Here is a 14,367-nt window from a genome sequence, read left to right on the forward strand (position 1 = left end):
TTTTTGTTTTACTATTATCTTCCTTAACCAAAATTGACAAAACAAACAAAAAGAATACTTCACCAAAAAATTAGTAATATTCTGTCACCAATTTTGGCATTGGATAGATTATCATTATTCTCCATGTAAGCTGCAATTTCTAAATCCTTGAATCATACTTAGTATGATTTTTTAAAATTCTAGTGCATTAAAGTTTGTGTATGCTGACACTTTTCCGTGGTTCTGAGTGACTGTTGCACTAACAGTACTGAAGTCCTTCAGTGAGAAGGCCCAGAGGACCTAAACGTCTACCACTTTAAAGAAGAGTGAGATGTATTGTAATAAACTGTAAGACGACACAGAATGGGTGGAAAAGTGGTATTAGTGGTTTGATACAAAGGAGTGTGAAATTTCCTGGAAAGAACAAGGAAACAAAGTATTACTTCAAAGTCTAAAGAGTGTGCATAATACCTCAGTTTTTAAACTGAGAAGCGTATGTCGCAAGTCCGTTTAGTAAGGCATGTGGGATCCTGCATTTCATAATTTTAAAAAAAGATTCACAGAATACAAAATCAGGAGGTTCAGTAACAAACTGTTTAGGCAATAACTACAGTGTTCCATTGTATATCAGTCAATTTACTTTATAAAGATCTGAAGATCCCAGAGAAAATGAGGAAGAGGTTTATCAGTATGTTTTCAGGAATGAGGGATTTCAGCTGCAAGACTGCACTGCGGAAGCTGAAGCACATGTCATTGGGGAAAAGAAACTTGATAGGTAATTGACACATAAGGTCATGGAAGATTTATGATGGGCAGGGGTTCCCAGCCTTTTCTATGCCACGGACTAATATCACTGAGCAGGGGGACTGTGGAGCCCAGGGTGGGAACGTCTGGAACAGAGAAAAACAGACCTCATTAGCAGATAGTTTCAAAAGAAATAGGGGATATTTGACAAAAGTGTATTTATGAAGTAAACCTCAGTGAAAACAAAAGCAATTGAGATTTCAAAAAGTAGTTGGGTTTCTGCTTAAAGGTAAATAATTGTAAAGACTATGTGGACAGGATGTGACAGAATAGATTAGGCTGTGTGGAGCTATCATTGGATTTAAGAGGTTGAATTGCCCTTTTCTGTGTTATAATGATTCTGTAATATATACAAACACTCAAAGTGAATTATCTTTGAAAATTAATTTGAAGGAAATATTACTAAAGAGGAAGATAACTAAGAATAAACAACGCAAACACGAGGAAATCTGCAGATGCTGGAAATTCAAGCAACACACAAAAAATGCAGGTGAACGCAGCAGGCCAGGCAGCATCTATAGGAAGCGGTACAGTCTACGTTTCGGGCCGAGACCCTTCGTCCAGACCCGGCCGGAAACGTCGATTGTACCTCTTCCTATAGATGCTGCCCGGCCTGCTGCGTTCACCAGCATTTTTTGCGTGTGTTGTAAGAATAAACGGTTGAATGCATAACGTCAAATGCTCTGGGAACAAACCACAGTTGAATACAATGCATCATTGACTGATTTTGTTTACCTCTTTGCTTAATTAACTCTAAATATTTTAATCTGTTGTACAAACGAGTTGTATTGAAAAGGTGTATCGGGTTTGATTTGTGTGCTACTACTCATTTGGTAGTACTGTCACCTTTTGAGCTGGAAGGTTGCGCGTTCAAGCCCCGCAAAAGCCGAGCAAAGAGTCTATGCTGACACTGCTCCACGGTCCTGAGTGATTGTTGGACTAACAGGATTGCAACCCTTCAGACGAGAAGTTAATTCTCTCAAGATGAACTAAAACTCTACAAAGACAGGCAACTGAACTATCTTCGTGTCCTGTCCAATATTCATCCTTAATTCTTACAGCAACAATTAGGTCATTGCCACAATGCTGTTTGTGGCAGCCCGCTGTGCATAAATTGTCTGTTGGGGCTCCGATTAAACTATAGGGACAATATTTATGGAATCCCGAAACGGACGTAAAAGTCCGTTGTCATCGGTCATTTGCCGTCGTTCATTGTCATTTCCGAGCTAGTCCTTTAAACACCAAAGAATTGAAAATGTTCATGCAAAAAAATTCACATAAGCCATTTGTGTCAATATTATCCATAAAAGGACAATAATTTATTTTTCGAGTTTAAATTATGTTTTATTTGTATTTTTCCCATTGCTGTTGTTGCTACAATAGTTCGCCTATTAATTAACGCGGTTGAATTAATAGCATCAGCATTAGCGACGTCCGCATTGTGGTGGTTATTGTATTGTGGGATTCACCGTCTTCAAATGTTTGCTACTTTGAAACAAATTTATCACCTTTGGTTCATTAATCGTTATTTTAATATCCCAGTACAAACGATAAGTGTGGTATAAATATGAGAGCGAGAGAAAGAGATGTGATCGCAAAGTAATTTAATAGAGCTGAATTTGCCTAGGAAGTGAGGGCTCGCTATAATATGAAGCGATTGAATGGAAAATGAATGCATAATATATTGTAGTTGACGCGGCTGTTGCTTATTTTGAATGGCTCTTCGTCTTTTAGGAAAGAATGCGAAGAAAGACGAGGCCGGCGGGAAGGCAATAAATGCGGAGACAAACAATATGCACTGTCTGGAAAGGAAGGGGGAGGGAAGGTCCTAACTCCGACTGGCAGTGGCAGAGCGCGCGTTGCGCGGGGACGAGCTTCACCGAGAAATGAGCGGGGACGCGCAAACTTCACACACCCAGGACGTTGATGGGAACGCGCGGTGCGTGGGGTGGAGCTGGGAGGCGGCGGCGGCGGATTCCCGGTGCAGCGGCAGAAGCCCAGTGACAGGAGGCGGAGGATGGGAGCGGTTGGCCCTAGCTTCTGACCGTCACTCATCCGTACCCAGAGAAGCGGGGGTAGACTTGTCACTATAGAAAAGAAAAATATCCGGATCTTCCACATAAATTCACCGTCCACCAAAAAAAAACTGGTCCGAAGGAGTCGACACTTTCCGCGCTGCGGGGATGCCGTAAATCACGCAGGATTTTCCTTGCGGCAGAGCCAATTTTAAAGACGGAGTGAGCGGCTGTGGGCGCCGGGCTTCAGTGATGGGCGACACGATGGATCCGGGCAGAGAAATGAAGAAGACGTTCATTGTCCCTGCCATCAAAGCCTTCGATCACTATGATTTTTCCAGAGCCAAGATCGCATGCAGCCTCTCGTGGCTGGTGGCGAAGGCATTTGGGACAGGTAGGTGGCGCGCTGTGTGCCGAGTGCGGGCTTTGCTCGGTTCGGAGATGGGAATGCAGCAGACAGCAGAGACAGAGACGGCCGGCCCTCTTTCCTACGACACATCAGCACACTGGAAACTGCTGTGCGTCCTCCTTACACGCGGCTAGCCTCCGCCACCTTCCAATTTTAATTATGTTGAAACATCGGACGTTTTGTTTAAAAAAAAGTATAGACATTTGGCCGGTTCTGACTTAATAGGAAGGTTGTTGGGTCCTTATGCCCCAAAAGTGAATATCCCATTTGATCCTTTCCCATGTGCTGTGTTCATATGTTTTAGGAATGCATAACGAGTACAGGGATGTGTTGTTTCTATACAGATCAATCAACAACCGACACAATGTGTCCACAGTTTTTCTTTTGAGATGGTGGTCGAGTAGTCGATTTGTTGACAAGATTATAATTATTCTTTTCTATGCCTGAATTTTGTTAATTATTTGCTTTTTCATTTATCAAAACGCATAACGTGTTAATGCTATGGCATTAACATGCAAATACGGTTAACATTTATTTATAGATGTGTTTTATCTGTGCTATGTTTTACTGCAAATGCCTAAGGGCAGGTAAGACGAGGCCAAGGACGTGTAAAGGTAATTTTTTCTATATCGTCTGCAATGAACATTCGCACAGGAAAATACATCTGCGTTCTCTCTGCGTTATTTGCACTCATTGTTGTAAAAGTGTATGGCTCTTTTGAAACTAAGTGAGAGCGAAGAGTGCCGATGTTGACTAAAAATAGGGTAAAGACTCAGTTAGTCCTGACGAAGGGTCTCGGCCTGAAACGTCGACTGTACCTCCACCTAGAGATGCTGCCAGGCCTGCTGCGTTTACCAGCAATTTTGATATGTGTTGGTTGTAAAGATTCAGTTACCTTGATTGGTTTCTTGATAAAGCCTTGACAATTCAGGGCAGTGTGGACACTTGTATGGCATCCCTTCCTCCCATAGAACTATTCTTTGTACACTGGTGATCAGCTGCACATTGAGCATTGCCTGATGTGGATAAGGAGAGCCCTCTGACATGGGACTCCCTGCCATGCTAGCTGCAGTTGAAGGCTGTGAGCTGTAAAGTGCAAAGTTTGCTGGCTTTTATTTCCTCTGGGTGGCTTTCTCAGCTAGTCAGGCTTTCCATTCTTTGGTGTCTCTTCTGAATCTGTCTTGAATAGTTAGCCTCTGGAGGTCCAGATCATTGACAGCTTCCATATCCCTAATGACCTTGTTTCCAGGTGTCTTCATCATGAAGGTATGGAGAGGAGGCCATTATCTAGTGGTCAGTTCAACATACAGGATATGTTTGGAATGATTTGGCACATGGTTGAACTTTGTTCTGCCAAGGGTTTCCAAGAAAATGTCTGAAGCAACAAAGGTGGACACTTAAGTATCCATTAAGTGTGAAGTGGTTCATTTTGGTAGGTCAAGTTTGAAGTCGGAATATAATATTAACGGTAAGACTCTTGGCGGTGTGGAGGATCAGCGAGATCTTGGGGTCCATGTCCATAGGACACTCAAAGCTGCTGCACAGGTTGACAGTTTTGTTAAGAATGCATATGGTGTGTTGACCCTCATCAACCGTGGAATTGAGTTCAAGAGCCATGAGGTAATGTTACAGCTATATCCGGTTCTGGTCACCTCATTACAGAAAGGATGTGGATACCATAGAGAGAGTGCAGAAGAGACTTACAAGGATGTTGCCTGGATTGGAGAGCATACCTTATGAGAATAGGTTGAGTGAACTTAGCCTTTTCTCCTTGGAATGATGGAGGATGAGAGGTGACCTGATAGAGGTGTATAAGATGATGAGAGGCATTGATTGTGTGGATAGCCAGAGGCTTTTTCCCAGGGCTGAAATGGCTAACACAAGGGGGCATAGTTTTAAGGTGCTTGGAAGTAGATACAAGGGGGATGTCAGAGGCAAGTTTTTCACACACAGAGTGGTGAGTAAGTGGAATGCACTGCTAGTGAAGATGATAGAGGGTCCTTTAAGAGACTCTTAGATAGGTACATGAACCTTACAAAAATAGAGGGCTATGCGGTAGGGAAATTCTAGGCTGCTTCTAGAGTGGGTTACATGGTCGGCACAACATTGTGGGCCAAAGGGCCTGTAATATGCTGTAGATTTCTATGTTAAGTCTTTTCTCATGTCTTGTATGCCAGTCGGTGGTGTAGTGGCATCAGCACTGGACTTTGAGGCGAGTGGTCCTTGGTTCGAATCCGGCTGGCTCCTTGCACTCTTTCCACCTGTGCTGGGTTGAGCGTTGAGCTAGCAACTAAACCTTGTTTAAAAAAACAGACAAAGTGCTAAAGAAATGGCAAGGTTACCATCACCCAATGTGCCACAGGGCGGGGAGATGAATAACAACAACTTGTGCCCTGTGTGCACTGTAGATATTTGTACTAAAGACACCAATTTGGTGAACTTGCAGTTTGCTGTTCTCTTATTCAAAGTACATTATGATCAATACTGGATATTATCAAAGTATCTGTACTGTATACAACCTTGAGATTTGTCTTCTTGCAGGCAACCACTAAACAAAGAAACACAATAGAACCCCTTTTTAAAAAAAACTACAGAGACTGTCAAATGCCCTTTGTGTGGAAAAAAAAGAATAAATCATGCGAACAATAAAAAAGTAAACGAAGAACAGATAGAGCATTAACTGCAGAGTTGCCGAAAGTGAGCCTGCCGTTACGGAGCCAGTTTAGCCCTGTGGTGAGTGCTGATGGTTGTAGGCCACAGCTGTAGAGTCATATCAGCGCTGAAACCCCTTGATCAAATTGTGCAAATAGTGAAAAAGAACACATGGAACATGAACTGCAGAGTCCCCAAAAGTGACTCCACAGCTGTGGCGCCCGTTCAGCGCTGGGGCGAGTGAAGCTAGTCCAGCAGCCCAGTGGCTGCAGGGCAACAACTGTTCCCAAACCTGGCAGCGTGGGTCCCAACACTCCTGCACCTCCTGCCCGATGGTAGTACTGAGAAGAGATGGAAACCAGTCAAACACGGGTTTTTTAAAAGGAATTCTATTGTGTTTCTTTGCTTTGTGGCAGATGGCAGTGAGCACCTGTTTGTTTTCTTCTCTCATCCTCGATGATTTTAATCCTGCTTGACACTTCAATCGGCGCAGGGTAATGGAGCCTACCTTGGGTTTGTATTCTGTCATCTGGCATTGATGCATGGTTCACCCCTAGCGATGGCCACCCTGGTCCTACCTGTATTCCCTGGAGTCTAAATCACTGAATTGTTAGGTTGCTGTTGTTCCAAACTCTTTTGCTGAACTTGAATATGAATGGTTTAATTCAAGTCACAAGATGATCCATAAATGTCTTCACGAACTTTTTTCTTTTGTAGGTAGGCTTTTGAAGGAAATTTATTGATATGAAAGTTTATTTGCTTCCAATACAGATTTTTGTGTTGGGTTAGGTGACTGTGAGGACATAAGTAGCATAATGTTTATGGCAACATTAATTCACTAGCTGGGTTTTTGGTTACTTCCCTTAATATCTCCTGTTTTGGTGGATTGGTGACAACTTTTGTTTCATAATGTTTCTGTAAGGTTTTATGGGAGCAATCTAGTGTCTCTTTGAAAGTATAAAAGGGCTGCAAATGCTAGAAATACAAAATGAAGAGAAAGAAAATATGCTGAAATCACACAGCAGATCAGGCAGCATCTGTGGAAGAAGAACCAGAATTAATGTCTTTGGTTGAAGACCTTTCATTATAATCAGATTTGACCAGACTCTGGATTCCTTTCGACAGATGTTGCTTGCATTCGATTCTGTGAATGCCTTTTGTGACATGTATAAAGTTCCCATTTTCGGAACTTCTAAACTCCGAAGAGAATTCTTTTTATGGGCGGTGGGGTGGAGATGCCTCCCTACTAAAGGGGGTGTAAGGTGCCCCTTCCCTCTGCAAGTGTGTAGGTCACTCTTGTGCAAGGTGTAGCACCTGCTTAGCCCCCTGATCATGGTCACATGAAGCCAAGGGGACAGATGGTGGATGGTCATATCAACAACTGGTGTATATGACAAGTCCTGGTTATGCGACCACTGAAGCCAGGTAGGCCATCGCTGAAGCATATTGATAATGGCTGGATCACCCATCTTGCCATTGCCTTCATCAGGGCAGTGTCTTTGCATACCACTTCTGTAGAAAAAATTGCTAGAAACAATCACGGTCATGGAAAGGCCATGATTGCCCATGTCATACGACATGGCATGTAACAAACAAATTCCTTTTTAATAGAATTGAACTATTTGCTTACAGTTACCAAAGAAGCCTGATGAACATAAATATCCTTCTAAGGCAGTGCCTATCCTTTCCTTGATTGCCTTGTTTAAAATTTTCTTGTTGGATTCTTGCTCCTCCCATGGCACTATAATGCCTCTGATTAAGGACATAGTGTTTGTTTATAAGATCATCTCATTTCTCTCATTCTTGATCATTATGTAACCAATAAGATGATTAAACCTAGCATGCTCTTTCAACTTCTCTGCACTGTCCATCTGTCTGATAAAATTAGAGAATTATTTGAACGGTTCCTCCAGCCACACCCATTTTGTTTCCTCCGCCTCCCAGGGGTTTTTTCTAGGCCTCCTGCTATATCTTGTCTCAGCACTATCCCTCGTAAGCCTGCACATCGGCAACACCCAGTTCCACTGTACCATCCCCAACTTTGACCTTCCACTACTGTCACATTGTTTGGTAAACGTCCAGTACTGATTTCCTTGATCTTGCCGAAAACTACCTGAATGTGAAGCAGTTGCTCACAGCTTTCATGGAATAACTTGTTAAGCTTCAGATTTTGTATCATTACCTATTTTCCATTCTGTGATGTTCTAGACCATGACTCTTGCTTTAGCTCATTTGCTGATGCTACCAACATCCATTGTCTTATGGCCAATGGAAAGTTTATTCCAATGCAAATCTGGCCAATCTCCCTCATTCCACCTTCTGTTATCAAAACTTTTACTTCCCTTGTCCTAACGCACTCCCATGTTTTAATAGGTGTCTTCCATATAGTCATAGTCATACTTTATTGATCCCGGGGGAAATTGGTTTTTGTTACAGTTGCACCATAAATAATAAATAGTAAAAAAAACCATAAATAGTTAAGTAGTAATATGTAAATTATGCCAGGAAATAAGTCCAGGGCCAGCCTATTGGCTCAGGGTGTCTACCCTCCAAGGGAGGAGTTCTAAAGTTTGATGGCCACAGGCAGGAATGACTTCCTATGACGCTCTGTGTTGCATCTCGGTGGAATGGGAGACATGCAACTTGGACAGCATCCTCTTTTCAAACACCACTGTCAGAGAGTCCAGTTCCATCCCCACAACATCACTGCCCTTACGAATGAGTTTGTTGATTCTGTTGGTGTCTGCTACCCTCAGCCTGCTGCCCCAGCACACAACAGCAAACATAATAGCACTGGCCACCACAGACTCGTAGAACGTCCTCAGCATCATCCGGCAGATGTTAAAGGACCTCAGTCTCCTCAGGAAATAGAGACGGCTTTGACCCTTCTTGTAGACAGCCTCAGTGTTCTTTGACCAGTCCAGTTTATTGTTAATTCGTATCCCCAGGTATTTGTAATCCTCCACCATGTCCACCCTGACCCCCTGGATGGAAACAGGGGTCACCGGCACCTTAGCTCTCCTCAGGTCTACCACCAGCTCCTTAGTCTTTTTCACATTAAGCTGCAGATAATTCTGCTCACACCATGTGACAATATGCTTGCTGATCTATGTTGGCTCGTAGTTCAACAATGTTTTCAGTTTTAAAATTTTCATCTTCACTTGTATATCCTTTGTTACATCTTTAGTGTCATCTTTAAGCTCTCAAAGCACTCTGCTATTGGTTTTGATTCCTCAACCTCTCTTTCCTTCTTTCTCTTTATCCCTTTAGAATTTTCACTCCATCCAAGTACTTAACCATCTTCCACACTATTTCCATGTGAGGATTGGTATTAAAATTTGTTTGTGAAGCATTGTAGGATGTTTTGCTCTACTAAAGGAAAAAAAGCTATCGATTGTTTCATTAAAATAAGAGAAATTATTTTCAATCTGTCACTCAGTGCAACTTGATTAAGAGCTTGTATGAAGGTTGTAAAATTGGCACATTTTATTGGTTATACTGGTTATACTTTTATTGGTTATAAATATGTTTGCATAAAACATATCTGAAACTTCAATCAAGTAGGTTTTTTTTATCCTTTGCTGATAATGTTTTACTTTGCCATTTAAGTACACTTCTAACAAGTTTCTTTTCTTTCAGCAACTTGCCTGACAAATTTCAAATCACTGCATTTTTTCCAATTTTGCTAGAGGAAGTACAGGTCGACCTTCACTAATCTGGCACCATTGGGACCTGAGGAGTGCCGGATTAGTGAAAATGTTGAATTACAGAAGGAGCACATTAAGCAATAGCTACCTGCCTCATCATACCTTTAAAATATTATTTAAATCAGTACAAGTTAGATAATAATGAAACAGAAATATTAAATGAGTAGCACGTGAATTTTTAATAAAGTAATATACTGTGCAGGCACAGATAAAATAAAGGGTACAGGTAAATGTACAGGAATTAGCTAATACAGAACAGTTGAGCACTTCCGCTTCTAAAGTGAGACGTTTAATATACCTTCAGGCAAAGTTACATGTCTGCAAGTGTGGGATTGTCAGGATCATCAACACCTTCATCTTGAAAAATGAGTCAAGCATCAGGAACTGGTGCTGAAACTGGCACAACAGTTTCTTCAAAAACTTGATGTTGGTGGCAGCACATCTGGGTGAGCAGAAGCAGAAGTCGGAGAAAGGAGGTCTTCTATACACCACATTTCACGCGACCGCCAGGCGGTCGGGGATTTGGTTCTGGACTCTTCCCTCTTCACTCGCAGTTACTGAGGAAATCCTCGTTAGTTTCTTTTCCTTCGCTTAGTAATATGTTTAAATTCAGCAGGTCACCACGTCTGATCTAAGGTCGTAGGCAGAAGAGAACGGAGCGCCAGCCGGGCGATGCCAGCAGGCGGGCGAGAAGGCGGACCAACCCAGCATGCACCAGTTCCCCTGCCGCTGGCGGATGAGATGGGCAGGTGCCGGGCGGCCGCGCCTCACACAAATGATATTAATAAATGCAAGAAAACAAGCAGGAATCGCCTGTCTGTGCTTACAAGAGCACGCCAACACGTGAACAGATCTAGCGCAACCAGAACAATGCACAGCAGATTGGTACGGTGGCCTGAGAAATTTGAAATTACAGTTGTGCAGAGAATTTAAAATCAGTGCCAGATTATCGAAGGAACCGGATTACAGTTAGTCGGATTAGTGAAGGTCGACTGTATTCCCCAGCCCTTGATAAACATATAACCTTCTTGATTCCCATCATCTCAGGAGCCCACATTTGAAACAACATCCATTGATGGGATGGTTTTATTCTGAAGTTCTTGACTCACTAAAAGTTTAGATATTCTCAGGTTAGATCCTGAACCCAGTTCAAATTAAATTGAAAATAAAATAGACATCATTTACCATGAAGGCATCAAGTTCTGATCTTCATTTGTAGATATTTTAAAAATGACTGACTGGAAGCTTGCTTGCATTTCTGGGTGCAGGATAAAGGAAATAGTTTGACTCGGCAGTGTTCTTGCTTCTGTATCAAAAGACTGAATTAGGTTATTACTACTCTAGATTCTTCTAGATTCTTGAGTGCAAATATGGGTTCACAGTGGCATTTTTCAGATGAGTCATAAAAGCAAGATCCATCTGTTCTCTCAGATGGACATTAAAAGATGCTGTGGCATTAATTTGAAGAGCAGGAGAATTAACTCCTAGTATTTTAACTGATGCCTTTCCTATATTCGTCATTACAGATTATCTGGATGTACTGCTTGTAGAAGATTGCTTTGGGTAACTTGGGTGCCGTGTTTCCTAATCATATGGAACCTGCATGTCAGCAGCATTTCATTGGATTGAAAACCCATTGGGCATGTTGAAAGATTTTTTTCCCACCTTTTGACATTTTTGTGTTGTCTCCAAAAAAGTATCAAATAAGTATTTTAGGATGAAATGATAAACATCTTCCTTTTTCATCTCAGCAACATGGTTATGTAAAACAGATAGAGGTCAATTTTAGTTTTCAATTTTCTACTGTATTGGTGGCTTTTTATGTATGCAACTGAAAATGATCTTGAGAAATATTTCATCTTAGTTTTTTATATAACTGGCCTTTTGGAAAATTAGCCTCTTTTTTCCTGTTCATTTTCACAGTTCTAAAAGCAACATTAAAATGTGTTAGTGTGATGTTAGTGAGAGTTTGTCAGTATTTCAAATATGTTTAGTTATTTAAGGCTCCAAATTGCAGGTGTAAAAGAAGCCTCGGTGCCTAATTTAACAGTAATAAATTGCAAATTAACTAGGATACATTGGAGCAGGATACATTGCTATATATATCTCAGATTTTGTTTGCATGATATTTTTTGTTATGCTGATTAGAGAGAACAGTTGAAGGTTTATGTCCTCCCTAATCAATTGAGGTAAATTACAGCAACACACATAAAAGTTGCTGGTGAACGCAGCAGGCCAGGCAGCGTTTCTAGGAAGAGGTGCAGTCGACGTTTCAGGCCGAGACTCTTCGTCAGCACTGAGGGTCTCGGCCTGAAACGTCGACTGCACCTCTTCCTAGAGATGCTGCCTGGCCTGCTGCGTTCACCAGCAGCTTTTATGTGTGTTGCTTGAATTTCCAGCATCTGCAGAATTCCTGTTGTTTGCCAGGTAAATTACAGGTGGGAGTTAACAGCCTCTTTCAGATATTCCACTGCATGGAACTAGAGTTCAGGAGAGTAAAACCAGAGTTTGAAAATTTTAAAGCAGAAATATTCAGAGGTGTACACTTTAATTGCATTAATAGAGTTACGTAATATCTTTAAATCCAGGTAAAAGAATTATCCCAAGGCATTTCATAAGAGCTGTATCAAACAAGCATATAATTCAGGAGAGCTATTAGAGCAGCTGAACAAAGCCTGGTGCAAGATATAAATTTTAATGAATGTCTTAAAGGATGAAACAGGTAAAGAAGCAGAATGATGTTGGAAGTGGGAGCTGGGGGTTCAAAGTTTTAAGAGCCTTGGCTGCTGAAGAAATATCTCCCACTAATACAGCTATCAGATTCTAGGAAACACAATAATCCAGAATTGGAGGAGCATAGATACCTTGTGCTGTGATAAACCTAGGAGTTGTCAGTGTTCTTGTGAAAAGTTACCTGGTGTTTGGATGCTGGTGCAGCAAGCATTTGAAAATATAAGGGAGTCAAATAGGAAGTGAAGGTGTGAGCATGGGAAGTAATTCTCTGGTTATGACTGGATAGATAAGAATCGAATGAGAGAACAAACCTATCCAGCATGGGTGAAAGTAGAGCAGTTTTTTTGGAGGATGGTGTGGGTGATGTGTTAAAAAGACTGCATACAGGTGCAGAGAGGGGTTATTGCTATATAAATCCATTGGATGTTATCAGCTCCTTTGATCAGAGCTGTACAGTAGCAGGGAAATTACCTGTTAACAAGTGGTTCAAACAGGAGCTCTTCAACATGAGTACAAGATTGGGACACTGTGGGATGTAGGTTACCCTCTGCTGAGTAAGTGAGACTGGAGCAACAAACAATCTGCTGCAAGATCTCAACAGGTCAGATATTGTATTTGAGAGGAAAGAAATTATTAATGTTTTTTGTAGAAATGCTGAATTAGGACTGTTGCAGGATTTCAACCTGAAACCTGAAGTTCAAGTTTAATTATCATTCAACCATACGTGAATATCCAGGAATACAGCTAAATAAAATGGTGTCCTCTGGGGCCAAGGTGCAAGGCACAGTACCGACAGTCATACACTGCACTAGGCAGATATAAGGTAGCAGTAAACATACAGTCACACAAAAAAATATATAGCCAAGTTCCTGAGTGACATGTCCTGTAAATTGATGGTACGTGGTTGTTATCGGCAAGAACAAGCAGATCTCAGTGGTCTGCAGACGAATGTATGCATGCACACACTTAATCCAGCTTGTCTTCAACTGAGTGGACGTTGGAAGGCAGCAGTGATGGGAGAGGCCAGCTGCCAACTCAACATGCTATACCTCTGACATCTCCTCTTCTGGACTGTGCAACAGGCAAGACTGCGGCTTGAGTCCTAGTCCTTGTGACCGTCAAAGTCACGCAGCTCCTCCGCCATCGGTCTCACCAATAAACAAGGGGAACGGATTTGCAGTATTTTACATTACCAAGCAAATGCAAGAGAAACATCCAAGAAAATCACTTGCTGTTTGACTGCACATTGCCTTCGTGCACCAACTCCAGTGCCTTTCTGACGCAGGTAGTGAAACAGTCTGCTCCAAGTCCAGCTCCTCCGCCAATAAGCAGCTTGTCAATGGAGTAAAAGCTGCAGTACTTGAAGTTCTTAATGTCTGCACTGTCTCGTGATCATAAAAAAGACAGGAACACTTCTGGTTGGTTCTGAAGAGGCTGCTGCTTCCGACCGTGCCTCCATCTTGCACATCAATTCTTTTCCTCCATTAATGCTGCTCATCCTGCTGAGTTTCTCCAGCAGATTGTTTGTTGACTCTGCTGAGTTATGCAGATCATGAGTTGTTTTTTCAAATGTTAGTGTGATGAATATGAAGTATTCAGCAAAGATAAATACCAAGAAACTTGCACTACTGGAAAGTCAAATGATTGACTTTAAGAGCAGTGAGTGTTTGGGTTCATTTGCTTGGCAATGTATTGAAGCCTTTTATAGACACTTTAGGTCAAGCTGTATGCAATGAAGGGAAAACTAAGAGGATGAAGCTAATTGGGCTACATAATCTTTCCTTTTCTGCGACCTCTAATACTGCTTGTCTGTACACCCAATCGCAACAAATGTGGTTTAGCCAAACTGATGGGGATAAACAGGAACAAACAGATAGATTTGCAATTTATTTTAAAAGATGTAAGTGACATCATTTAAATCTCAACATTGTAATTAATATATCCTGTGAATAATTGTTAAGAAGCCCTTTTCTACAGAACATTTTGTGTGAAAATGCTTTTAGTTTTTAGCAGCATATGATTTCACATTTTTTCAGTAATGAACAGAATATCTTAAAACATTGCCCAT

General features: G+C 41.6%; 1 protein-coding gene across 3 annotated transcripts in view; it reads left to right on the top strand.

The window, feature by feature from the left end:
- The first annotated feature begins 2,761 nt into the window (after positions 1 to 2,761).
- camsap2a (calmodulin regulated spectrin-associated protein family, member 2a) overlaps positions 2,762 to 14,367 on the top strand; it is a 176,099-nt gene continuing 164,493 nt past the window's right edge. For all 3 annotated transcript variants that reach the window (XM_063063903.1, XM_063063904.1, XM_063063905.1), the window contains exon 1: positions 2,762 to 3,192. In XM_063063903.1, coding sequence (XP_062919973.1) covers positions 3,051 to 3,192 — 142 coding nt within the window. In that variant the 5' untranslated portion in view covers positions 2,762 to 3,050. The remainder of the gene's footprint in view (positions 3,193 to 14,367) is intronic.

The sequence above is a fragment of the Mobula hypostoma genome, chromosome 12, assembly GCF_963921235.1.
Source record: "Mobula hypostoma chromosome 12, sMobHyp1.1, whole genome shotgun sequence".
NCBI classification, from domain to species: Eukaryota; Metazoa; Chordata; class Chondrichthyes; order Myliobatiformes; family Myliobatidae; genus Mobula; species Mobula hypostoma.